The 26,914-nt window shown below is 41.4% G+C and overlaps 1 protein-coding gene across 1 annotated transcript in view; it reads right to left on the bottom strand.

Moving 5' to 3' along the window:
• Nucleotides 1-19,402: 19,402 nt before the first annotated feature.
• HMGB1 (high mobility group box 1) overlaps nucleotides 19,403-26,914 on the bottom strand; it is an 8,113-nt gene continuing 601 nt past the window's right edge. The window contains exons 2-5 of the mRNA XM_019530120.1: nucleotides 25,062-25,224; nucleotides 24,574-24,719; nucleotides 23,317-23,491; nucleotides 19,403-21,322 (exon numbers count right to left, since the gene is read on the bottom strand). Coding sequence (XP_019385665.1) covers nucleotides 21,146-21,322; nucleotides 23,317-23,491; nucleotides 24,574-24,719; nucleotides 25,062-25,211 — 648 coding nt within the window. The 5' untranslated portion in view covers nucleotides 25,212-25,224 and the 3' untranslated portion in view covers nucleotides 19,403-21,145. The remainder of the gene's footprint in view (nucleotides 21,323-23,316; nucleotides 23,492-24,573; nucleotides 24,720-25,061; nucleotides 25,225-26,914) is intronic.

Below are 26,914 nucleotides of genomic sequence, written 5' to 3'. Positions count from 1 at the left end.
TATCTTTTGCCTCTTTTATTAGCAGCCAACCTGCAAGCTTATCTATAACTCAGGTAATGTGTCAGAATTTTCCACACCTTGCTCCTTTCCCGTTACAACTTCCACAATTCAGAGGTTTAGAAAGTTCTGACTCAGAGGCTGCACCCCTTACTACCATAATCAATACCTACTGATGGATCTTTCCTCAAAGAACTGGTTGGGTCCCTTTTAGAACTGAGTTCAGGTACCAGCCTCCACAATGTCTTGTGGCAATGTGATCCAAAAGTAAATTACATGCTGTATGAACAAGTACTTCCTTTTGTTAGTTTCAAACCTACTATCTCACAATTTCATTTTATGTCCACTAGTTCTAATACTGTGAGACTGTAAATAGTAAATCATATTTAATCTCTTTGCACCATACGATATTTTGTAAACTTCTAGCATCCCTCCCCTGCTCTACCATGTCCCCCCCTCAAGTGTCTCTTTTCTACACTGAAAGGGCACTTTTACCCATGCTCTGGGCATTGCTGGGGTGGTGCTTTAATTAGAGTGAATCTGAGAGCCTCTCTAATTAAAGTGCTGCAGTATCTCATGTATCAGCATCCCCACACTTCAAAATGGCAGCAATAAGCTTTAGTTCAAGTGCCCCCACCACCATTTTGAAGCATGGGGACACTGATACATGAGACACAGAAGGCTGCTGGAGCACAGTAATTGCCATGCTCTAGCAGTCTCAATTAATTGAGTCTGCTCTGACATGCTGTAATTACAAAGCATCGGAACAGCCTCCACACTCATGTCCAGGCACCCAAAAGTCCTAGCCTATTTGCTCCTCACACAAAAGCCCCTCTGAACTCCTAATCAACCTTACTGCCCCCTTCTTTATACCTCTTCAAGTTCTTCTATATCCTTTTTGAGGTGTAAGAACCAAAACTGCAATGAAATACCAAATAGCCAATTATATTTTTCATACTAGTAGGATGCTGCCTCCACTGCTGATCAGGAACATGGAATGCCAACTTTGGAGAGCCTTCAGTACCTTGATATCTACTGCTGTGGCTAAAACAAGGGAAAAATAACACCATTCCTCTGTAGTTTTGTGGCCCCAAAGACATCTATTTAGACACTTTAATCACCAATAACTTTAAACAGGGGAACAGAAAGGAATGTGGGCCAAAGAGTTTCAGCAGTACCTAGGACCTTACAATCTTAAAACCACTGATTATGAAGAGATGATAAAGAACACTGGGCCCTTGGGTTTCTCCATCTCCTGCCTGCATTTGAAAATTTCTCTTATGGTACCTACCTGCTGGTAAGGCTATGAAAAAACTTTCATGTCAGAAGTCAACCTTAGCTTAAAATAGTAGTAGTAATGTATTTTAGTCCAATAACTAGTAAACCATCTGCTTAGAAAAGCATTTTTATAGCTACTGCAAACAGAAACTCCTGAGAGTGCTCCTTCTTCCTTCTCCCCTTTTCTACAGAAAAATAAGCTTCTGGATATAAATTACTCAGAGACACCAAATGTTCTGGTGAATAAATTGTATTAATAGTGGAACAGGCAGTGAGTCAGAGGACAGCAGAGACAAGCTATTTCAGCTCAGATCCTCAGACAGTGTAAATCATTACTGTGGCCCAATTTCAGTGGAGCTATGTCAGTTTACACCAGCTGATTACATGGTCTTTACTGTCAGCAAATTAAAGATACCATGTTTGAAGTATGGAAAGAAAAATATAGAGGAGAAAGATGAAAATCAAAGGGCCAAAAGAAGAGTAAAAGAAAACGGGTTTTATTAGAAGGAACAAAGGATCTCTGAAGAATAAAAGTAAACTATCTCATAAAGTGAGCATATATGAAAACAGTTTCCACAGACATAAAAGCAGAGCAGTCATCAAATATATGCATGTAGTGTCTCTTGCATTCAGCTAAGTGCACATATTACATTTGTTATATTTTAATGTATGATCTATAGTCTATACTTCTCTCTGTCTGTTCCTTAAAAAATGAACATCACAATCAGGTAATTCACACCCAGCATTTAAGTTTGAAAAAAAAAATTAACATAATGTCAGTAAAATAGTTGTCATGATTTTCAGCATTTCCACTATATCAGATTCTTGTAAACTGTAAGCACATTTATGGTATTTGAAAAACAAAAGACCTGCAGTGTTACACTAAGAGATGAGGAACAGAAAGTGAAACCAACTTATATAGTTCCTTTTCTTAGCTGTGCAAATCGCCAATAACAAACAAACAAAAATAACATTAATGTAAATCTCAAAAAGGAATTTTTAAAAGAAATTTTCCTTTTTAATGACATTTCAAGTGCTTAGATCTAGGCTGCTGCAGTGCCAGTGAGCTAGAGTTCATACACTTGACTTACCATATTTCCAGTTTCAAAAAGGTGGACACCTATGTGTGCATGGCTGAGGGGTGTGGCAGGGGAGGCAAGCATATGCCCATGCCCTTCCCCTGCCCCTCAATCCCAAGCCACAGCCCTCCCTCCCTTCCCCAGCCCTGCTGCAGTAACCAACTGCACAGACGAAAGTAGTATGATCAGCGACACTTCCAACTGCCTCTGACTCCACAGCCTAAGTGACCAAGTACGCTTTTACAGCTGAGTTCACTGGAGGCAGCCTTTGGCATAAGGTCAGAGCATAGCTTTAATTCAGGCTTTTGGAGGTCTAACAAGGTGTTTCAACTGTTTTGTCACTGCTCTCTACGCAGGAGCAGACCTCTTGAAATCAATGCGTGCGCCTACTCTACACTTCTTATTTCATTGATTACCATTTAACTTAAAGTAGCTATCAAATTTACAAAAGGCTGATATGAACCCTTTAGATCAGGTGTCTCTATTTACAGATGAAATGTATAAGGAGTGTCCACTTTATCCTTTAGAACTATCTTCAGTTATTAGCAATAAACTTTGTGCTGGAAAGTCGAATCCAGACATACTTTTTTAGGAGACACCTTGCATGAAAAAATAAGTATGAACAAATGCTCATGAAGCTCAGTAATTTATTTCTAGAGTATTTTCATAGCATGTGTATTCCCCTATGGAACAACTCAAAATTATGAAAATATTTTAAACACAAAGCATACAAGAAAGTTGTTGCTTAGTAAGCCGGAGGCCAGTTAGTAAACAGTATTAATATCAGGCTAGACTGAACACCATTTTCAAGGAAGTTGAACATATGTGCATTTTTCCTGCAAGCTCCCATATGCTGCTTAAAAATTTCTGGCTAGTTTCTTTTTCTCTTTGAATATTCTCATTAGAAACAAAACATGTCAATGCCTTGAGACTTTTTATAAGTAGTGGATAAGAACTACAGACCTCAGCAGTATTCTGGGAAATGTAGTCTATCTGTTTATATTTCAGAGCTGTATGTGATTAACCCTCTATTTCACTTCCTGTATTTTTTCTTCTCTGCTACTGGGAATAGTGAATAAAGGGGAAGTTGTAATAAGAGCCTCTTTTTTATTCAGAGACTGTATGTTTCCTGCAAGTTGCTGGTTTCAAAAAAAATCACAACTCTATTGTACTCTGAAGACATTAAATGATTCAGGTGAAAAATACTGCCTAAAAAGAAACAGGGGACTCAAAGAAAAAGTATTGAGTATTGAGACTTTCATATGAAAAATGCCAAATAGTGACATTATGATCCGAATTAGTTTTGAAGAGAATGTTCAGTATTTTCTAACATGCAGTACTTTTATTAAATTTCATCTGTCAATACCAAGACCTAGTTATGCTGCCAATGACATCAGTTAGCAAAACTCTTATGGACTTAGTAGGAAGAGTTAGGGTTTTTCTACTCATAACATGGAGTTATTCTTGATTAACTCTATCTGTGGATACTCTGTGTCTACATATAGTATTAATCAGGAATGGCTTGTATAGACAAGCCCAATTCTGCTTCTGATGTACATGGCTAAATCTGCTGGCATCTAGCTAAGGTAATATGAGCACAATTATAGCATCCAAGGACCTTGTGATCTTTAATGTATACTTCCTCACAACATTCCTGTAAAATAGTGGACTATTATTGTGCCCTTTTTAGAGTAACCGGGACCCCAAGGGTCTATCTTCACTGTACAGTTCATGCAGATGGTTGGCACGCACGTCTGAGCAGCCAGATGTCAGAAGACACAGAGAAGTTACTGCGTGCTCGCTGCTGCTGCACTTACCTGTGTATGTTGCTAGGACTTCGTGTGGTTCTTTGTGCTCCAGTATGATGAGCTGGTCTGTGATTCTTTTTCAGTGGATTGTGGCAGAACTTGCCGGTCCTGGCCACACAGATGGAATTCTAGGAAGGCATTGGAGGACTGTCAGCACTTGACTGATTTAATCTGCAATTGCACTGTAAAGTAGCAGGTTAGTAGGCCACATGAAAATCTGTTTGGGACCTTAGCCAGAAGAATCCAGATACATGATCCTAAGCACCACTGTATTAGGTTTTTCTATATGGATAGGAAGTGAGTTAGGGGCAGAATTCTGCTATGAAAATATGCCCAGAGAGGTTATGGGCTAGATCCAAAAAGGACTTAAGGAGCTAAAGGTTTGATGCCTGCCTGCCACAGAAATCCAGAAAATTAAGCAAGGCATGGGAAAAGTTATACACTTCAAAATGGGTTCCAAAATAGCCAGCACGCTGAACAGTCACCTAAAGTCATCCCAAAAATGCCTAGAGCTAGCCAATAAGGAAGTGCTAAGCCCTAAACTCTCCCTCCACTCCCCCTCCTACCCTTTAGTTGGAGCTGCTTTTTCATCAGCCCAAAGGGACCACCCTGCCTAGCATGATGCGGGACGGCCAGGGTGAGGGCAAATTTATACCCAGCATCGGTGTAGACTTTATAAATGAACACTTTGAGAGGCTGGACACCTTCAAGTCAGTGGGTCCTGACAAATTACACCCCAGAGTACTTAAGGATCTGGCAGGTGTCACAGCCCAACCATTGGTAAAAATATTCAAATACTCATGCTGAAGATTGGAAGAAGGCCAATGTGGTGCCCATCTTCAAGAAAGAGAGGAAAGTAGATCCAGGGAACTACGGGCAAATCAAATTGACCTCAATCCTCAGTAAGATTCTGGAAAAAATTATCAAAGAGACCATTCTTGACAAGCTGGCTGATGGCAACATCCTGAGGGACAGCCAGCATGGGTTTGTTGCAGGTAGGTCTTGCCTGACCAATCTCATCTCTTTCTATGACAAGGTGGCACATCACCTGGACAAAGGAGAAGTAATTGGCATCATATACTTGGACTTTAAAAAAGCCTTTGATCTTGTGTCCCATGATCTCCTTACGGAAAAATTGGCTAACTGTGGCCTCGGCTACATCACAGTCCTATGGCTGGGAATTGGCTCTGAGGTCAGACCCAGAGAGTAGTAGTTGAAAGAAGTGACTCATTATGGTACTCCATGACCAGTAGTGTCCCCCAAAGCTCCGTTCTTGGACCTGTTCTCTTTAACGTCTTTACCAACAATATGGACAGTGGTGTCAGAAGGGGACTGGCTAAGTTCGCCAATGACACCAAACTTTGGGGTAGAGCGTGCACACCCTAGGATAGGCTGATGATCCAGGCTGACTTGGATAGGCTCAGAAAGTGAGCAGATACAAACCAGATGACATCAATACCGACAAAAGTAATGTACTCCACCTTGGGAAAAAAAAAATCTTTATTGTCTGAGCCCTCAAGACCTGGAATAGACTCCCTTCAGAGGTGGTGCAAGCACCTACTCCGGACTCTTTTAAGAAACACTTGGATGCTCATCTTGCTGGGATCTTTTGTCCTAATTGACTTCCACCCCCTGGGGTAGGGGGCTGGACTTGATGATCTTTCAGGGTCCCTTCCAGCCCTAGTGTCTATGAAATCTATGAAACTTGGAATGCACAGCTGCGGGCTTTTTCCCAGAGGTAGATACCTACTTTCTTCCTTTCAAAAAACAAAGCAGGGCTCGCTCTTTTCTTTTAAAACACAAGCAAGAATTGTTTATGCCTATCCTATTATATATAAGAAGCTATTTAAAACAGTTGCCCACATTTCCCACTTCCCAGGAAAATACCCTGATCATCGAGCTCTATGTTAGTTGGAGGATGTGGCAGAATGCCACCTCTGTTTCTCCTCAAAAACTGCTATGTGACAATTCGGTTAACATGGTCACTGCAAAGGGCAGACTCCCTTTGCCCCATCTCTTCATGTAACCTTGAGTTGTAACCTGAGCTGGATACATTCCTGAGCAAGGGGGGAAACCTGCTCCCTATGCCTACATGACTGGTATCACATACCTGGGTGGAGACTTAAACTCCCTATTGTTCTAAGCAATGGCAACCTGACTGGGAGGGGGCTAGAGACCCTGCCAGTCTACCTGGCAACCAGTGATGCATTTCAAATTGGTTGGCTGGCAGCCAACAGGTGCTGGCCTCCATTGGATCAGGTAAATAAGGTTGTAAGGGCTATCTAAGCTAAGGCCTGCCCAGGAGGATAGGCAGTAGCCATGATGAAAAATCAGAGAGAAGCTGGATCCTCTGGAACTTGCTCTCTCTTGAAACTCATGATCAATGCACTGCCTGCTTCCAGAGGGAATCTTCACCTGCCTCTGGATGATACTCATGAGTAAGCTACCTGAGATCTAACTAGATATATAGCTTGCAGGAACTCAGATGCGTGATCACAGACCACCCAGTCACCCTGTTTGCTCTATGGGATTGCTCTGCTATTGCTCTACCCTGTACCCTATTCAAAACCTACTCCTTGTAACCAATAAAGTTCTCCTTTGTACCTAGCATGGGAGACTTACTGGGAGAGGGTGTACATTATGCCGTGGGGTCTCCTTGGTTTGGCTGACTAAGGGAGACCACTATTTGTGCTTCAGACTAAGAGAAACACCCCAAGGTCTTGAAGTGGGTCAAGTACCCACAAGGGCTATTAGGCCTGCGTTTCCCAGGGAGCACAGAGCCAGGATCAGTCCAGACCCTGGATGGTGGCGGCATTACCCCCAAGTTAGCAGGTGTGCTTCAGAAAGAGGCTCAGTTAGACGTGAGGTGCTGCTAGGGAGGTACTGGGAGCCTGGAAGATGGTTGGGCACAGTGAGGTGGGCGGCTCAGCACTGAAGCACCCACTACTGGCCCGCCACGGAGGGTAGGCATAGTTCACTCCTGAAGCTATGCAACTGTCCAGAATTTTTTTTTTTTTTTTTTAAGTACTAGAAAGAAAGCATTCAAGAGGGAGTGTGACTTGTGAAACAAATGATCTGGGCTTCCATCTGGGATGCGTGAATCCTGGATTCTGCTCCCAGGACAGGCTGCACTTTTTACTCAATTACCTTTTCATGTAAAATACAGGGATAGGCCTGGATGTTTGGACCAGAAACCAAGACTCCCCTCTTCTGGGTGAGTGTTCTTAACATCAGGCTATAGGTAGGCTCAAAATTTCTTGTTTAATATAAGAATAGCTTGGGAGGTTCAAATTGATGTCTTCTTCTGCCATATCAGAAACTGCTGTTAGCAAATCCTTCAATATGGGGGTGTTCCAGTTGTGAAATTTTCTTCTTCGACAATCCCTCGCAATTGAAGATTAAAAATTTCTGTGATAGGCCTTTGGTCCCGTCTTCAGACAGACAGATAAGACTATCTGGGACCAAAGACTCTACTGCTACTTTGACAGGTGCTTCCATGCGGGGTGGATGGTGCTGGATTCTTGATTTCGTCCACGACATGCTGTTTTTGCCATTCCCAATTTTCCATCTCCTGTTGTTGTTGTTCTGAGGTTTTAAGATACTGAGATCCCTGCAACAGAGTCTTCCTCCTCTTGGGCATGCACCTTGACTGAATTGGAAGAATAAAACTTGCTTCAGGAGTCTACAGACAGACATTCGGAGGACAAGGCTAACCCAAAGAAGTTGATGTTGAATGATCATAGCCTCACTACTCGTGGTGTTTGCTTGCAGGAAAATGCTAACGTTGGCCCACCTGCCTTCCCACTGGATTTGGAGGATTTTTCTCTGGCAGCATTGATAGTACTTCTCCAGCAACATTAGATGTCTTTGGTACATTGTCCATGTCTCAGCTCTGCACAGCAAGGTGGGGATCATGACTGCTTGATAAACCATGAGCTTGGTTTCTTATCTGATGTTGCAGTCTTCTAACATCCATTTCTTCAGGTGTCCAAATGCTGCACTAGGACATTTGAAGTGATGTTGGATTTCTTTGTTGATGTCAGCCTTCTGCGAGAAATGGCTTCTGAGATATGAGAAATACTCAACATTCTCCAGAGTCTCACCTTGGATCTGGATTACCAGAGCTGGGGGCTGTTTATTAGCAGCTGGTTGGTGGAGGACCTTAGTCTTCTGAATGTTAAATGTCAGTCCCATTTTCCTGCATGCCTCGGTAAAGACATCAACGACTGCCTGAAGGTCTTCATTTGAGTGAGCACACACCATAGCATCTTCAGTGTACTGGAGCTCAATGAGGTTGGGGTGATCTTAGTTTTGGTTCAGAGTCGGCTGATGTTAAACAGCTTACCATCCATGTAGTAGTTTAGCTCCAATCCGACTGGAAGTTTGTTTGTGGTTAGGGTAGCATTGGGGCAAGGAATATTAAGCAGTGTTTGAATGATGGCACAGCCTTGCTTAACTCTGTTTTAGCCTCAAAGGGATCTGTGATAGATTCATTACTGTGAACTACCGCTCATATATCATCATGGAGCAGGCAGAGAACGATGACAAATTTTGGTGGGCATCCATACTTCAGAAGGATCCTCCACATCACTTCTCAGCTGACAGAGTCAAAAATTTTTGTGAGGTTAAGGAAGGCCATGTAGAGAGGCTTATGTTGTTCCCAGCATTTCTCTTGCAGCTGACTAGCCATGAAGATCAAGTCAGTTGTGCCTCCTGATGCCCTAAACCCACACTGAGATTCTGGGATGAGCTCTTCAGCAAATGGAAGGAGACAGTTTAGGAGGATTCCTGCAGTGACCTTTCCTGTGGTGGACAGAAAGGAAATTCTTCTGTAGTTTCCAGAATCGGACTTGTCTCCTTTCTTGAAGGTTGTCACAATCAAGGTATCCCTGAGGTCTCCTGGGATTTCCTAATCATTCCAGATCCTTCAGATGAGGGCATGAAGCTGTAATATGATCTCCTCTTCTCCGTTTGAAGATTTTTGGTGATGATTCCATCTGCTCCAGATGCCTTGTTGTTCTTTATCTGCTTGATGGCTTTCTTCACCTCATCAAGGCTTAGAAGGATTCTGAAATCATCTCTGACTGAGTGTTGCAGGATGGAGTTGAGAACAATTTCCTCAACAGCAATCTTGATTGACAAGGTCTTTAAAATGCTCCTTCTAATGGGTATTCATGGATCCCCTTTCCTTGATCAGGACTCCTCCATCTTTAGGTCTCAAGGGGGTTTGTGTCTGAGTGTTTGGACCATAGATGCGTTTGGATGACACCAAAAAAACTGCACATATCATGGATGTCAGAGAGATGTTGAGTCTTCTTAGCCTCATCTTCCCACCATTTGTTCTTCATATTGCACATCTGCCTTTGGACCTCTGCCTTGGCTTGTTAGCGATTCAATTTCTTTTGCTTGGAGTTGGTGTGGTTTTTCCAAGCACAAAAGGCCTTGTACTTCTAATCAATCAACTCTTGGATCTCTCAGTAATTATCATCAAACCAGTCTTGATGTTTCCCGGTAGAGAATCCAAGCGTCTCTTCACAAGCACAGATGATGATGATGGCCTTGAGGGCACCCCAAATGCTGCTGACATTCTCCTATGGATGCTGATTGGAATTCACCAGTTTTTCATCAAGGCACTGGTAGAAGAGGTCTCACTTACTTGGGTCCTTAAGTCCTTCCATGCTGATCTTCCATCGGCATTGCTTCTGCTGCAGCTGTTGTTTGGGAGTCAGTCTGAGTGACATAACCAAGTGGATCAGTTGGTGACCAGTCCAACAATCATCAACTCCTAGAACAGTTTGGGTGATGCAGACATCTTTGCGATCCCAGGCATGGATAATGACATAGTTGTGAAATACTCATCCATCCTTTGGCAAAGGGAATAAACCAGTGCAAGCATCCTGAACAGCTCATCTTGTTTCTCCTCCGAAGCAATGTTTCAGTATTATTACCAGTAAGTCTGCCCCAAAACATTCAGCACTGTTCTTAGCTAAAGACTTTTCTACATGGGAAGTTATTGCAGACTATTTTTATGTGTAACCTTTTCCATAATAACCAATTCAAACTAACTCTATCTAAACTGATAGTTTTAATTGATTACTCTTTGAAACATTGTGTCCACATGACACTGAGTATACTCCTAAAATAAGCACATAGTATTTGGGGTAGGAATGTTGCAGAATATTGTCTCACTGTTGGGGATTTAACATTCTAGATATTTTTAGAGTGCATTGTGATAGGTAGCAGAATTCATTGGAAGTCTTGAATTTGGAAGTCAAGATAGCTATTTCCATGATTCCTCTCCTGGTGTTCCATGGTTCGTACACCTTTTTCATTGTATGTAACTTGCTACCAGTTTCCATAGAATACTACTAGATACCACTTCTAGTCTTGCAATCATTAAAATGCACAAAGGCCACTGAACTTGTACTTGAAGTTGTGTAGCTAGATGACTTTTTTGGGGAGTGTAACAGGCTGAAGTCCAGGAGTGAACATGCCCCCTCAACCCCTAGGGCACCTTCCCATCTTTCCTGCCATGCTTTGATGGTATAATGATAATAAATAGGGAGGCTGCTCATGGGCCCTTGCGTGGCTCCAGTTCACACGAACCCCTGCTAAGGTTCCCCAGCATCCTACTGGGCCTCACTGGTTCTCAGGCCCCTCTCTGGGTCTCACTCAATAGCTATGCTGCCGCAGAGCACCTCAAGCTTTAGGAGCTAATTGCATGGCTCCAATTCCTCTCCTACACCATGCCCCAAGTCTTGTGGGTGTTACTGTAGTCACTCTGTGGGGCTTTGACCTCTTACCCTTTACACTAGCTAGGCCTGCTAGCCTGGGCCCACTGTATCAGACCTAGCTTCGAGGCACTAGCTCACATTTATCCCTTCTGGTCACTGGGCCCCTGGCCCCAGTCTTGATGCATCCCTGGCTCCCATCTTGCTGAGCCCCTCTCAAGTTCTAGGCCCCTGTTTGGCCCTGTGGCCTCAGTGTAGCACTGGTGCTCCGGGCTCAATAGTCACTTCAAGCCTTGAGCCTGGTCCTGGCAGGGCTCAAGGCAATTGCATGCCCCTTGGCACTAATGGGGCCTCTGTAAACCACTCCTTACAGTCCCAACCCAAACTGCTGGTATAAACAGCAACATAAACCATAAGCCCCCGGGCTATAACAGAAACACAAACACCACTAAGGCGGCAAACCCTTGCACTGGTGTTCCTCCCAGCCTGGGTGCCTTGTGAGCTCCTTGAGCCTCAGTGTTCCTGCAGGCAGCAAAGCAAGCAGTCCATTGTCCCTGAGCAGCTCCTAACCCTGGGGCTGACCGGGCTAGGCTGGCTTGCCAACCTAAGCCCCAGGCTTAAATTGTTCCCAGGCTCTGCCCACTTCCACTTAGCAGGCTGCTTGCAGTACCTGCTAATTGCCTCATTTGCCCAGTTGCCCTAGCAACCAACAGCTGCTGCCTCCTGCCTAGCCTGGGGAGCTCCCTGGCTGGGCTATTTCTGCCTTAAAGGAACAGAGAGCCACAAGCTTTCTGTTAGAGGGAGTCAGTTGCTGTGCTGCCAAGCTGATCTGAGTAAAGGAAAAAGAGGATGAAATGAAGTGACTACTTCTGTCCGACTACTTTTCAGGGTGCATCTACGCAAGATGTTTACTGCAGTTGACTAATTAGCTGTGCACTAAATGTCTCAGCATCTACCCATGAACCCTTATTAAGCTGGAGTAAACTAATTTACTCTGCAGCAGGATAGCATTTGTAAATACAAGTACTATCCTGCTTTGGAGTAAAAAACTCCACAGCAGTGCATGTGTAGATGCTGGAGGGGCTGGCTGGACACGAGGGTGCTTCAGTACAGGGGCTGTCTGCTGGCTAGTTCTGCAGTGAAGTTCCCTCATGCCCCAGGCAGCCCTTCCACAACACACTGAGCTGGGGGACAGCTCTAGCCTGGCAGGTTGACCCCCAGCACCCCCTGCCAGCTGAGGCTGCTCCAACTTGGTTCCACATGCTGTACATGAATAAACTCTGGAGTTTATTGCTCTGGAGTTAATTGCTCCAGGGTGCATGTTCAAATGGCATGCTTGGGAGCAATAAACTTCAAAGCAATAAGCTCTGGAGTTTATTCATGTGCAGTAATAGCATGTGTAGATGCGCCCCTGGAGCAACTTCACTTACGGCACTGTGTCTGGCCTTGGAAAACTATCAGTGACTAGTAGGAAAAGATAGTAAAAGTAAATCTGGGATGACCAGTAGTTGTGGCAGAATTACTAGAGACCATTCCCTCAAGATCTGTGCAGAACTCAGCCTTTGAGCTTCAGTGGCAGTAGACCAAATGGGATAGTTCCTGTCAAGAAAGGGAAGCTTGATGCTCCTGACTGCTCACAGGATAGGTGCTACTAGATTATTTGTCAAGGTTATTGTCATGGAGGTTTATGCTGCCATAAAGTGGGTGCTGATGCCCTGGGACATTGAGATTGGTACTGCATAATTCATTGCTGAGTTTTCACAACTAGGACTCCCAGATTGTGTTTGTGCTATTGATGGGACTATTGTGCCTATTCGCTGTCCCTGCCATACACGATTCAGAGTTCAGCAAGAGAAGGAGGATTTTTTTCCCTGGTACTCCAGGACCTGGTTGAAGTGCACTGGAGAAGGCTGTGATCTGAATATCAATGAGAAAAAGAACAATTATGCCTCAGACCTTTGTGGACATGAACAGAGTTAATGGAAGTGTTTCCAAAGTCAGTCTGGAAGGCCCACCTGACCCTTTACTTCCTCATGAAGCCTTTTACTGAACACTAATTCAGAAGTGATGTTCAGCCATGCCCTGATGGCCTAACATCTGTGAAAGTAATGGAGCTTACCGATGGGTGGGTGGCAAAGGTGCAAATATTTTCAAAATATTAATGACACCTAGAGAGACCGTGGAAACAAACAAAAGAAACTCAATGATCTGTGCACTAGTCTACCCAGATGCACAGGCATGGCTGCCATGTTTGAGATGGATATATGAGTATGGAATCACAAATGTCATGCAGCTGGCTATGTCAGCATGTAAACAGAAAGGAAATAGTCAGTTAACTTGATCTTAATGCAGTAAAGGGGGAACTCAGGTAAACAAACAGGCTGACCCAGGTATGAAGCACTGCAGTGCAGGTTAACAGTGGGAAACCTGCCAGCAGCAGAAAACTGAATCCAAATTGCAGGTGGTTGCACACAAACGGTTTTTCTGAGGTAACTCGTCTTTAAATTAATTCCATCACTTTTGAAGTGGATTATCCAATTCACAAAAAGTTTCCAGATAATTCATAAAGAACTGCATTCATTTACGCTATATATCTTAATCAATCCCCCTACCTGCTTAGACAGCCTTAAGACAAGCCTGGAGCCTTTCAAAGTGATTCTCAAGGTAAGAGCCTCCCTTGCTCCAAAAGAATGGAATCTCACACTTTTGACTACTGGTTTAATCCATTTAGTTTCTCAGTCCAATGACCAGGGAATAGTATTTGAAGATCCTTTGTGATGGAAGCTATTGCCCAGAAGATGGCAAAACAACTGTTATATAGCTATAAGTGCTTTCTCTTACAGCTATATCAGCCAGTAGTGATCCATACTGCAACCAGCTCAATGATGTCTCCACACAACTAACACCCTTTCTTGGACAACTCCTTCAATGTTACAATTTTATATCTATCTCACGCTCTACAAAAATTATTCCTAACCCACATCTATGGATAAGAACAACTATACTCAGATTTGTGTGCCACTAAGGAAGTTCAAAATCATCTGATTTCCCTCTTCTGACAGCAACGCTACTAGCTTAATAAAAGACATTTCTTAGTAGGGCAAACAAAGTTGAAAATCCATCCAAAATTTCTTCTTTTGCATGTTATGTCATTTTCTCTGTAAGGAACTTCCTGGATTCTAATGACCTGTGGTATTTAAAAAGGCAACATCAGGAGAAAGCATAAAAGACAGTTGACAACAGGTATGGATAGGCATTAATTTCTAGCTCTGGAAATTAATTCCACCCCAAGGGGGATTGGAGAGGCAGAGAAAGGCCAGACTGGGGAAGTGCAGGGATCCAGCACTGCTCCTCCCCTCCCAGTGTCTGGGGAGAGATGGAGCAGTGAGGCAATACTCCCTGCCTGTTACTTAGACTGTAGTTTTCCTGGTTTTGGGAATGGGTGGGGAGCAATGTGCGGATGCTCTTCCACTCCTCTCCTGGGCTCTGGGAGGCAGGGGGAGCAGAGGCAATGCTCCCTGCAGTCTCTGGAAAGCTAGAGGGGGTGGGGGCAGGCAGTATGCAGCAGCAGCTTAACTCCTGTAATTGGAAGGAGTTGAAATGCCCCTCAGCCTTCCCCAAACCACAGTTGCCCAGTCTGAGGAAGGCACAGAAGAAGCTGCTGCTCAACTCCTGATCAGGGAGGAGTCAAGCATACAGGTGTTCATTCTAATAAAGAGAAACTCTCTCATAGGGGTGATTTTCCAGGTGTCAAATCGGGAAGATCATTTTCCTGGAGGGGGGCATGTTTCCTTGTGGAAAAACTGAATGAATGACTGTAGGCTGGCAATTTTGACCAAACAGCAATTCTCTTGGTATAAACATAACCTCTGTCTGTTCCTAAAATCATTATTACTTAATAAAAAAGGTGCTGGTCAAGCGGATTTGTACCTACCTTCCTCTTAGATCAGCAGGAAATGCAACAGTCCTAGTCTTCAGGCCATTTTCTTAATGGGATTTAGCTAGACAAGAATCCACCTCTGCCATGTTGAGGGCATCAGCTGCATACACATTTTGCAAGCCACTCCTGCACGGATGGACAATCACATCAGAATTTCTTCCCTGCAATGTTAAAAATAAAAGTGACGTAATATCTAATCCATAATTTCTTGCAATCCAGATGTCAAAGATTTCTTACAATTCATTTGCCATGGTATCAAATATGTTTTATCCAGACACCCGTTAGCACTATAAGACCTCCTTTCTATAACCTCTCACTTAAAGTAGCATTTTATAAAGGTTCCACAGAGGATATTTGAATTGTGTCTCCTCATGTTTCCTGCTGTTTAAGTCTGAAATGTTTAAACATTAAAAACATAAATTTTGATCTATTATGGTTTTGCAGGAGGTCTTAGTGATAACGAGCTTTTAACAGCTTAATTGATTAAAAAGTGTTGAATTGTTAGGTTTCCTTTACCTAGTCCTAATTATTTAAATGAAATACAGATATAAACAAGGTCTTAAATAAATACAATTAGAAACCTCTTCCCATTTCTGTTGCTCACCTGTAATCATCTTAGTTCTTTGAGATGCCATTGCAATAGCCTTCTAGATATCTGTTTGAGATGAGGCTGGATTTTCTAATTAAAAACAAAAAAACAAAACAGAACAAAACAAAAACCCAAAGATATGTTTATTTTAGAGCTCACATATTTTTACATATCATAAAGAAACAAAAAGGAGAGCTCCCGCTTTGCAGGTCACATTGAATAGCAATCTTTCCTGTAAGATGAGTTTCAAAAGTAGGTGGTCCCTAAGTGGAACCCAATATGTTTAATGGCACAAAGGATCATAGGAAATACCTGACAGTCACTCTTAAATTCTGTTTTTCATATGAAATAAAGCTCTGTGTTTCACCTAAAGAAAAAAAAAAGTCATCAAAAGTTGCTGCATAATGTATGTTAGAGAGTCATAAAAAGGTATTCCAGTTCCACAAAACCCTTAACAAGTACATTTCTTTCTGAACATTACTCAAGTATCAGATAAAAGGAAGTCTGACATCTTGTCTTTGCCCAAGTGATTCTAAAACAAAGTTGGCCCCAAAGCACCTAAAACTAAGGCTTCTGTGTAAAGCACAAAAGTTCCCTGAACTTTAAGGAGGAATGTGCCCAATTCCTACCCAAGCAGTATCACATCTATATACCACGTAGAGCAGCCTCTAACCTCTACCTAAGTCCCTAGAGGATCCTGGTGGGTATGTTCAGAGCATATCTATCTAATATGTACCAAAAAGTATTCTTTCACTCAGAAGCATAGGTGGGAGATGGCAGTAATGTCACAATAAGCAACCTGGTGCCAAAAACAAATAAGCCTTACTCTGTAAGCTAGTGATGATAGCATTTGGCTGAGGGGACAGGAGAAAAAAAATCTCTAGACTGTTTATGTACTTCATATTATTGATCCTAGTTGTGCAGCTCAGCTTCTGCAAGTGACGTATGTCCATTTCAATCCCCCCACACACTGACTACTCCATATCCAGGTGGTTGCAGTACTTTTGTGGGAGATAGGAAATTTGGTAGCAGCATGACTCAGGTCCCCCACTTCCTGGGTGAGTTGCCCATTATGCAAAAGGTAGGCAGCATCACCAGCACTGGCTGTTACAAAGGCTGCTTGCAAATATTTAAAAAAAAACAAAACAAAACCCAAGAACAAAAACAGTACTTTAAACTTGGTGCACTCCCACACCGAGCCCAGTGCATGCCCAGAAAAGGCAGCATGTTAGTTGGGCCCAGCTCACCCAACACCTGTATGTGTCAGACACTTTAATGGGGTTTTTTGGGTGTTTTTATCTGAAAGATTTACTCAGCTTTAAATAAAAGTACCAAAAGCCCCACTGAAGCGCCCGATCTATACAGACAGAGGAGCTTCCTCACATAAAGCATTTTTGGGATTTTTTGTATTTTAAAAACTTTTCAAAAAACTTCAACCCCGCAAGCAGCCAGAATTGAGCTTAGCGCATAGCCTCAGAAGACAGTACACTGGTCCTCAAATGAAAAGAAGCACCTAAACTCCAGTTCCAGCCAGAACAGTGATTAGGAAACTCCATTGTGATTCCTCTCCCACCCCATACTTACAATGTCCTACCGGCTAGTTCTAAGTGGGTTGCTACTCCACCTACAAGATTTTGTAGGTCAACTTTTGGAGGCATCTACCCCACTCTCTAATTGACTGTACAGGAAAAAAAAATTCTTTGAATCTCCCTTCTATGGCCAGGAATGTGCTTCTCTGAAACTTGTCCTAAGTGCCCTTTTCAGGTTTGCCTTAAAGCAGAGTCCTCTGCTTACACCTGAAGCAGAGTAAAACTTTTACCAAGAATAACTTCTATGTAGACAAGCCTACAAAACCTTCCACAATACGTTTCATAAAAACAAAATATCCAATACTTTTTCTTTCTTAAGAGCATTTTCCTTAACTGATTCAGAAAAGACACCCTTTCCATTATAAAAACAAGTATGGACTGAAGCCAGGAAAGAAAAGATTGTAACAAACAAGAAATGGTGTAACTAGCATTGGTTAGGAAAACTATTTGTTGAATTATCATCAGAGCTGTTTTCTAGGTGGTCAAATGATTGACAAGTGTCTAACAAAAATGTGTAAAACTTAACACATGCAAGTTTTGAATTTTTAGATTGTTGCCTTGATAATATGTATATTATATAAATGGATTTTTACTTTTCTGAGGGCACAGGACAAGCAAATGGCAGGACAATAGATCAGGCTAGTAAAAATAAGGGATATTTCTCAAGCTCTGCTTGTCAGTCACAAAAACAGCTGTTACATTTCATTCCAGTCTGTCCAGGTTATCCTCTTGCTAGGATTTAGCTACCCAGCTTTCTGTGAACTTTAAGAAACTAATTTCTACTCAGCCTCAAGCCATCATGCTCATGATGGGTCTGTTGCATTAAAAAAGTGATTAAGATGGGCTCAGTCTCAGCTTAGTATTTATCCTAATTAAGTTGCAGACATCTTTTGAGCCAACTGATACCTGTTACTTCAAATTTCTAAGGGCTTCTGTATAGAAAAAAGAAAAGCGGATTTGGTTAAATCTACACAACACACTAGCATGGTTGATTAACCCAATAGAATGGAATTTGTACAACTGATGTAGACCAATTTGAAAATCAGTGGTAGCACCTTCAACTTTGTGACAGAACAAGTGCTAACTGCGAGACCCATACTATAGACTTTAACCAGTTGCTCCTTACTTCCAACATTGAAGTTCTTTCCACCCCAATCCTTACCTGTAGTTAGCAAAATCCTTTCAAAATTAAAGTTTTTATCTGAAGATTAAAACATTTACATTTTTTTATCACAATACTGTCTAGTTCTCTTGTGAAGACCTATGTCTAAATGGCTGTGATCTTAACAAACACACACTTTTAAGCTCAATTAAGGCACATAGAAACAAGTGCCAATTGATAAGTGGCCTAACTTGACAAGTCTTGGAATATACAGCCAAGTTTGACTTAGAACTGGTTTGGGTTCTTATGAACAGGTTACAAATATATAATTTGCAAAAACAGGGGGCTGGCCTGAGTGATGTGAGATCCTTCCCAGTGCTATGTAACTTTCCTAGAAACATGCTGCATCTTAAAACAGAACTAGTGTTTTAGACTGGGAGGCATTTTTTCCCTACAAATAATTCATTCTTATAACTACCCCAACAAACATTTTCACTGATACCTCCACTCTATGTGGCAGTGGCATGGGCAGTAAGAGGCACAGTTGACAGCATAAAAGTTTCAAGTTCAAGACCGTAAGAGAAGCATTTACGGCAAGGGCCTAATTCCAATGAATCTCTGAATTCTACTAAATACCTTGTCATGTAAGGACACAAAAAACAAAGGCACTACATGTAGTAAGAGATCCTTAAACCATAATTTTCCCTTAGGTACACAAGTACAACTTGATCTCAAAAGCTGTTGATACATACTTGATTGCAGAATTTGGCTCCGAGATCTCCGGAGCTTCAGTGGTTTAACCTCTAGCCTTGAAGAAAACTGGTTACCATCAGTTGTTTTTTTTTAAATGTAGCAAACATAACATCACTTACCTTCCTCAGCCTTGGAGGTACTACATATTTGTATCTGACTTTACAGTTTTCCCATAAGCCAAGGAACTGATAATAGAGAAAAGGATAAATATGGTCCCTCTCAAGCAGCCAGCCACCTTCCAAAATTGATTAACCACTCTGAGTTTCAGCTTTGCCAAAGTCAAGCACTGAAACAGATCCAAGAAACCAGGATCCTGTTAAGTATAGTCCAAGGAAAGATTTACCTGTAATTTGTTTTTAATAAGTTATGATAATTTGAGTGAACAGTCTGATCAACTATTTAAATGAACCCCTAACTCCCCTGCTCTCCATAAAGAGGTCTTTTATTGCAATGGCTTTTTTGTTTAGAATTCAAAACAAGTACACAAATGAACCTGAAAATAAAAAACCCTTAGGATATTAACCGAGTCACTTAACTAAATATTTAAAACCTCTGCAATTATTAGTTTATTAGTATCATCCAGGATTCAGGTGTTCAGTATTTCTCCTGAAGTTATACATAAACAAATGCAAATTGAAATAAGAATCTGAAAGTCAAAATTGTATAACAAAACAATACTCCATCACAAAAGCGTGTAAAATTACAAGAATGCTATTTTTAAACACTGGCACTTAAGAGAACCATAATTTTTATAACCACAAAATTGCCAAATTGTCCCCCAAACTGGTAAGCAGGTATATTGTGAAAATAGTTACAGTTGCCAGCACTTGAAGTTTTACTGAATATGCAAAAAGACCTCACTTTGGTTTTGGAAGAGAACTATATTTGATCAAATTAGACGTTGTTGGTATACTGGTTAAACATTTCACTTTTTAATGCAAAATTTAATAAAATGTACTTTTCCATACAGCTATATTTAACTTATAAATGGGCAGACATCAAGAGTGCGGTATAAAACCTAACAGGAAAAATACATCTTATCTCATTTTCAATTTGAGACAATATACAACTTTTTTAAAGGGCTAAAACTAGAATTTTAAGAATACAAATATGAATTTACATAGATTTAACAAATAATAATGGTACCATTTATAGAAACCTTAGAAAGTAAAATCCTTTCCTGTGGGCCATTTGCTACCAGGAGAGTTTCATGGTATAAAGCCCATGGCCATCACTAGACATGGTGTCACAGAAAATTAATATGGTAATTTTATATTTTTAACTTCATACATTTTAGGGGTATGCTCATCTCAGGTGTTCAGAGATTTACAAATACAACTTTCATTACACAGCAATGGAGTCACATATGTAAATTCCCTCCACACCAGGATGGGTGGACACCTTATTAGTCCTTCTAGGACAGAATTTTTTAACAGCATATTATTTATTGGAAGTATTCCGTGCTGTAAAATTGAACTCTATACTTCTCAACTCTCCAAGACTGGTAAACTTACGCAACTCAATAGAATATTATATTTCACAAAAATCTGAGCAAATATCAGTTTGTTGAGATTGAATTTTTTTTTTTGTTTCCAGTTACGGAAGAATATTCTTTTAACATATGCCTGTATATTTCTTTTCCTACCCTATCATGATTATGCAGGGTATGCAGATCAAAGCTTTGTTTATCAGCTGGTTATATGAAAAGATGAAAACTGTAATATTCACGTGATCCCAAATGGGCATACTTAATAAAGCAAAGATGAGTTCCCCTCAAAAAAGAAAAATTATGATTTTTCAAGGGCACCTATTAAAATGACAACAATACTAATAAAAAAATTGTATTTACTTAGAAGCCTTCAGAATGTCAAAACAGCTGCAACTTTTTTTTTTTGCAATTACAGAGTGGTATTCAGTTAACAGAACAACAATTATTTTTATGATGCATCAGAGACAACTGAAGATGAAAAATGAACTACATCCCCATATATAACTAATTTGTGCTGTGCACCAACAAGAACCTGCTTTAACTTCCATGCCAATTTACAACCCCCACACTGTACCAGGCAAGGTTAGTGGCCATTGAAATACCACTAAGGACAGGGATATCTAAAGACACATTCGGTAGTGTGTTAACTATACAAAAAAAGAGACACTGTACAGTTTAAAAACAAATCTTACACAGCCTTACATTTCGATTTTTTTCTTTAAAAGGAGTGAGTTGTGTACAGGGGGGTTAAATGCTTTATAGACAAGAAAGAAATTGCTCTAAAAGAGACTTATTCATCATCATCATCATCCTCTTCCTCCTCCTCTTCCTCTTCTTCATCCTCCTCTTCATCTTCATCCTCCTCTTCATCTTCCTCCTCCTCCTTCTTTTTCTTGCTCTTCTCAGCCTTGGCAACTACCTTTTTGCCTGTATCAGTCTTTCCTTTGGCCCGGTATGCGGCAATATCCTTAGAAGAGGAAAAAATGGCAAACAGGTCTTAGATTTAACCAGACAAGAGGTCTGTTGGAGTTTCAATTGACCCGTATGAATTTGTGGATATAATGTAGCCACTCATCTCTACATCTTCAAAGAAATGCACACAAACTCCTTAGGACACACAAAATTATAATCAGCCATCCAAAACACAGTGATGTGGTTTAATATTTGCAATGTTATGCCTCAGTGAAGAGCAATTATATAGAATTCTGCCTAACTGAAGTTTATTAAAACAAAAAAGTACAAGAAGTGTAATTAAAGGGTAGACAGTGCCACCTTCTGCATGCAATAAATGTATTGTATTGGCTCACAAAGCAAAAAACTTAGTTCTTCAAAAATTAGTCAAACTGAAGTGATTGCCAGTGGAAGAAGTCATAAGAACAGTTGGACCCTCTGGGTTTATAGAATATAATGAGCAGGGAATATAACTGATCTCTAATAACTCTAGAAGATATTATCCTATAGATGAGTGCCTTGGGGCAAATGGCTTAAAACTTGATAATATTCTTTTATGTAACATTTTTAAACTGCTATTCCCATCATTCCTTCATATCCTAAAAATTTATCATATATTCTGGAAAGAAGTGACACTAACAGGTCAACCTTCTATCAGCAGAATACTTAATAACAGATCTTCAGAAGTTTTCTCCAGAAATAATATTTAACATAAAAACTTCAGATTTAAAATACAGGGGTAAGCATATCAACCCTAGCTGACATTAGTAAAGAGAAAAAATAGCTTTAACTAAAGGTTACCAGTTCTGTAATTTTTAAAACATCCTCTTACAAACTAAAAAAAGCTTTAGATACATAACCATTAACTGCCAGGAGGATTTACTTTCAGCTCTGAATTTCCTATTCATTTTAATCATACAAAAATATGGTTTTATGTATGAATAATTTACATGTCAAAGGCCAAATAATACCTTGAGTTGCACAGGAAGAGCTGCACAGGAAGTCTTCTAATCCTACAATATATCTGCAAGATAGTTCCTCCCTACAACTAGACAGGGCCACCAGTTACACTTGCCCACTAGTGTGCCACAACTCTAAAGTGGTTTAACTTGCTAGTAAGGGAACATAATCAATGATAGCATCTGTGCTGTAATACACAGAACATTGCTCCTTGGAGAGTACACTGATCCTTCATAAAGAACATCAGGTCATGCATCCCTTTCTCCCTTCGCCTATTTTGGGATGGAAATCTTGCTCTAGAAATCAACATGCAGTCAGAACTGCTCTACATCCCCACATCCAATACAGCTTCAAATCATTAAAACAGGATTTTGTTTTAATGACACAAGAAATCAGGTTAATAGCATGTTCATTATTGGAAAGATGAAAGGCACAAAGTGTATCCAGGAGAATGCATGTCTATTACTAGCATTTCTCATTTGTCCCCTTACGTTACACTATGGAGAATAAACTAAAAATTCACTTTTGATAACTGACATGTAAATTGAAGAAAGTTATATAGTATATGTTCACGACAAAAAAAATAAATTTAATCTTTTATCGTGTCACCTGGTGCTTCAAACTGCACTTAGATGCTGCTATGAACCACTGTATCTGTACTGAATATTAAAACAATGGTATCTACTAAAATATCAAAAAGAACTGAAATATAGATGAATGAAAACAGAAAACATGCAACATAGCAGTTCTTCAGTATCAAAATTCTTATATGGACATGCAATTAGAATAATTTTCTCTAAGTATGAAAAGATATTTGACGTTTCCATAATTATATATTTGATATCCACTGTAAGAGTATGGCGGGGGTAAGGGCAGACTCAAGTCAAGACTTAAGCAAGGGAAATGAAGGACAGTGAGCTTGCACCACTGAGCCATAAAAAAGGGGTAACGTCATTTATGATGATTAATGATTCATCTGTTCAGAGCTATTCAGAGCCAAAACAATCTGAATGAGAAGAGACCCAGCTAACACTAAACCTTGATGTTTACCTTTTCATACTTCTCCTTCAGTTTAGCAGCCTTCTTTTCATAAGGCTGTTTATCATCTGCAGCAGTGTTGTTCCACATCTCTCCCAGCTTTTTTGCAACATCTCCAATGGACAGCCCAGGATATTCACCTTTGATTTTTGGACGAAACTCAGAGCAAAACAAGAAAAAAGCAGAACTGAAAAGGAAAATTTTAATTGTAAAATGAAAAGGTTAATCTACTGGACCACAGACAGCAAATGCTGGTAGAATCTTCACTATGATTTGGAGTACACTTCATCATAACCCTTCAAAAGCACTTTGAAAGGCTTTGCCTATCCCACACAAAAGTTGTATAATTAACCTTTAAATCTAATACAACGAAGTAACCACTTTAATGCTGGCTTTGGGAACTTAACGCATCCTTACACTCAAGGACTACAGAATATCCGGTCCTCTTTTTTTTTTTTTTTTAGCAAGACCTATGAAAAGGTTAATTTCACATGCCAAATGTACTGCCAATCAGCAGTGAGCAAAGGATCTGAGCAAAGGATGCCAGAGTGGCATATAGTAAGTTTCCTTGTCTTTAACAGTTGTAACAACATGGATGCTACATGAACTGTCTTGCAACAAATACTAGAATACCCTAAAGATTTTCCAGATGTCAGAAGCTGCCAAAACAAAAATCCCCATTCCTACATACTTTCCTCATTCCTCTCAATGTTGGCTTCATTTTTAAAATAAGCCATAAAAATTTACTGTGGTACTAAACCCCTGTGGCAGTGCTTTTGAATTCAGTCATGTGGTCCACTTAAGGAGTAAGCCCCCTGCAAGCTATTTCATGCAGGTTCAAAGACACCAGGCAATGGTGGCAGAACCCTATGGACTTCAAAAGGGAGACGGTGTGGGCCAAATATTCCACTCATGCCAGACAAGTTATAGTATGGGTCTCTAATATTTTACAACAGTTTTAAATGTGGTTGTTGTTAACAAAAATATATCAAAATGGCTTGCAAAAGATATTTGTATCTGTTTTTCAAAACTGGACCTATAGCAACAGTTCCATATGAAGTTCCAACCAAACAGCAGTTGAAGTGGACTAGACTTAAAATCAAACCCTGGCATTTACAATTGTAAGCAGGGATACTTGCACCAGTGTACAAAAAATGGTGTACTTCTATGTACTGTAACTGGACTCTTAAGAGAAATTATTTTATGGAGATGCATCAGTACAATGCTCCTGAATTAAAAAAAAATAGTAACTGGAAAAAATCTACTTACGGAGGCCTCTTGGGTGCATTTGGATCCTTGAACTTCTTTTTTGTTTCCCCTTTGGGTGGTACATAATTTTTCATCTCTCTTTCATAACGAACCTTGTCAGCTTTTGCCATATCTTCAAACTTGCCTTTCTCCTTAGCAGACATAGTCTGTAAAATGAATAAAAACAATGCAAAAGTACATCGGAGTCCCCTCTGAATTTATAGCAGGGGTAACATTACAGTTGCAAATACATTTACAAGTACAAGTTAATCTTGGGTAATATTCATCCTGCAGCACAGGTGCCAGAGCATGGCACATGAAAGCATTTTGCTTGGCGCACACATCAAGGTGAAGGGACTAGGCTGGTCTGCAACAAGAATTGGGCCCCTCGCAGTTCCCCTGCTGTCCACCCCCAGCACGCCAACATCTTGTAACCTGTGGGTGTTTTGGCGCTCTGCCCAAAAATGCTGCTGACCCTAACTTATACTAATATTTTAAATTGTTCTTACCTTCCATCGTTCTGAACATTTCTTTGAGAACTCTGAAAAGTTCACTGAAGCATCTGGATGCTTCTTCTTGTGCTCCTCTCGGCAAGTTTGCACAAAGAATGCATATGAAGACATTTTACCCCTCGGCTTCTTAGGATCACCTTTGCCCATTTTTGATGATTTTCTGAAATTATAAAGGAATAGCCAGCCTTCAGACATTTTTGTTTCCATACAATGTGACAGCAAGATAGAAGGGATCAGTATGTTGAAGAACATGTTAACTTTATAAGGACCTCTTAGAATATATTAAAATTAAATTCTCCTCTCCTGGAAAGGTCCCTATTTATAAAAATAATTACTAGTTTCTGAGGTAGCCTGGTAGATGCAATAAACCAGCATCATGAATGTAACCAACATTTAACCATCATCAGAAACACTTCCTGAAGGATATGTATAAATGATCATCTGTAACCAAGAGTGCCTATGGCTAGACGAATTGTAGACAACTAGTCTCAATGGAAGCTGCATCTCTTCTGCAGAGCAGCAACCACTTATCAGAAAGGAAGAAATTAGATGGTGGGACAGGAGGGAAAAGCAAGCATGACAGTTGATAGTATCCTTGTCGGGGCTTAGGATTCGAGTGACTGCTCTTAGTTTCCTGTATATGCTTTGCACAGTAATGTTTATGAGAACACAGAGCCACGCCATCTGTTGTTACTTTATTTCAATTATAATGCAAAACCAACTCTTCCTTACAAGGTGTAACTAGAAATACTGGAATGAATACTGCATTCAGACATGTTGAAACCAAAGGCTTGAAAAGCATACTTGCTTATGATGAAGAGCCAGTCAGTGTTCATGGAGATGACTGTCTCCCTATCTTTTAAATAGTAGAAAGAGAAGGGTTATAAAAAGATTTCTGAGTACTTTTAACCCCACAGCAGAAGTGGAGAGACCATTTCCTCTGAGCTTTCAGTGGAAAGCCACTGTACCCCCCGACCCACACAAACTTTGCTCCTTGAGAGGAGTAAAATGTGCACCCGCTGCCTGCTCACAATGCCACAGAAGCAGCATTTCCTATCGGTTTGGCGTAAGGACAAAAACAGATTTCTGGTCTGACTAAACGCGTCCGGTTTGAAGTTTCTATCAAGTAAACAAGGTCTGCAATGGAGACACTTCCAGGCACAAGCCCCTTTACCCAGGACTAATCTGGGGACGTGTGCCGTGCCGCTGGGGGCTGCTCAGCTCTTCCTGGCAGAAAGAAAGGAGCAAAATAAAGAGAAAGGAGGACGGAGGTAGCAGGAAAGAAAAAAAGCCCCAACCCGAGCCAGGCTCCCCTCCTCCCCGTTTATTAAGATCCCGGCTGAGCCACCAAGTTCGCCTCACTTCAGAGTTCCAGCCCGGACTCTGCCATTAGCTGGCGTTTAAACCCCTCTTCCCGCCATTTTGAAGGCTCCTCACACGAGGAGGTGGAGTGAAACCGACAAGGCCCCTCAGGGCCATTTTCTGCACAAGCCGCGGGGCGGGGGGAGGCGGCGCTTCGGGCTAATCCGTGGGTGAAGCCCCGGCCCCCGTGTGCGTCTCGGGGCCTGTTTCTTCCCCCAAAGGCAGCGGCCTGGGGCCGGCAGGCGCGGGCAGAGCCGGGGCCGCGCAATGGCGCTGGCTCCTATCGGCTCGAGGAAGGTCACCGGCTCCTGCGCGGGCGGGGCGCGCCGCGCCGCGAGGCCCTGCGGCCATGGCCGCCGCGAGAACATGGCTCCTTCCTCCCCTTTGTGTGGCGCCCCGCGCACACTCGGCCATGACAGGCCAGGCCGGGCCGGGCCGAACCGAGCCAAGCCGAGCCCCGCCGCGACTGCCGGCCTCGCCCCACAGCA

The sequence above is a fragment of the Crocodylus porosus genome, unplaced genomic scaffold (genome assembly GCF_001723895.1).
Source record: "Crocodylus porosus isolate Cpor-Errol unplaced genomic scaffold, CroPor_comp1, whole genome shotgun sequence".
Taxonomy (NCBI): Eukaryota; Metazoa; Chordata; order Crocodylia; family Crocodylidae; genus Crocodylus; species Crocodylus porosus.
This window is presented reverse-complemented; position numbering and strand designations above follow the sequence as displayed.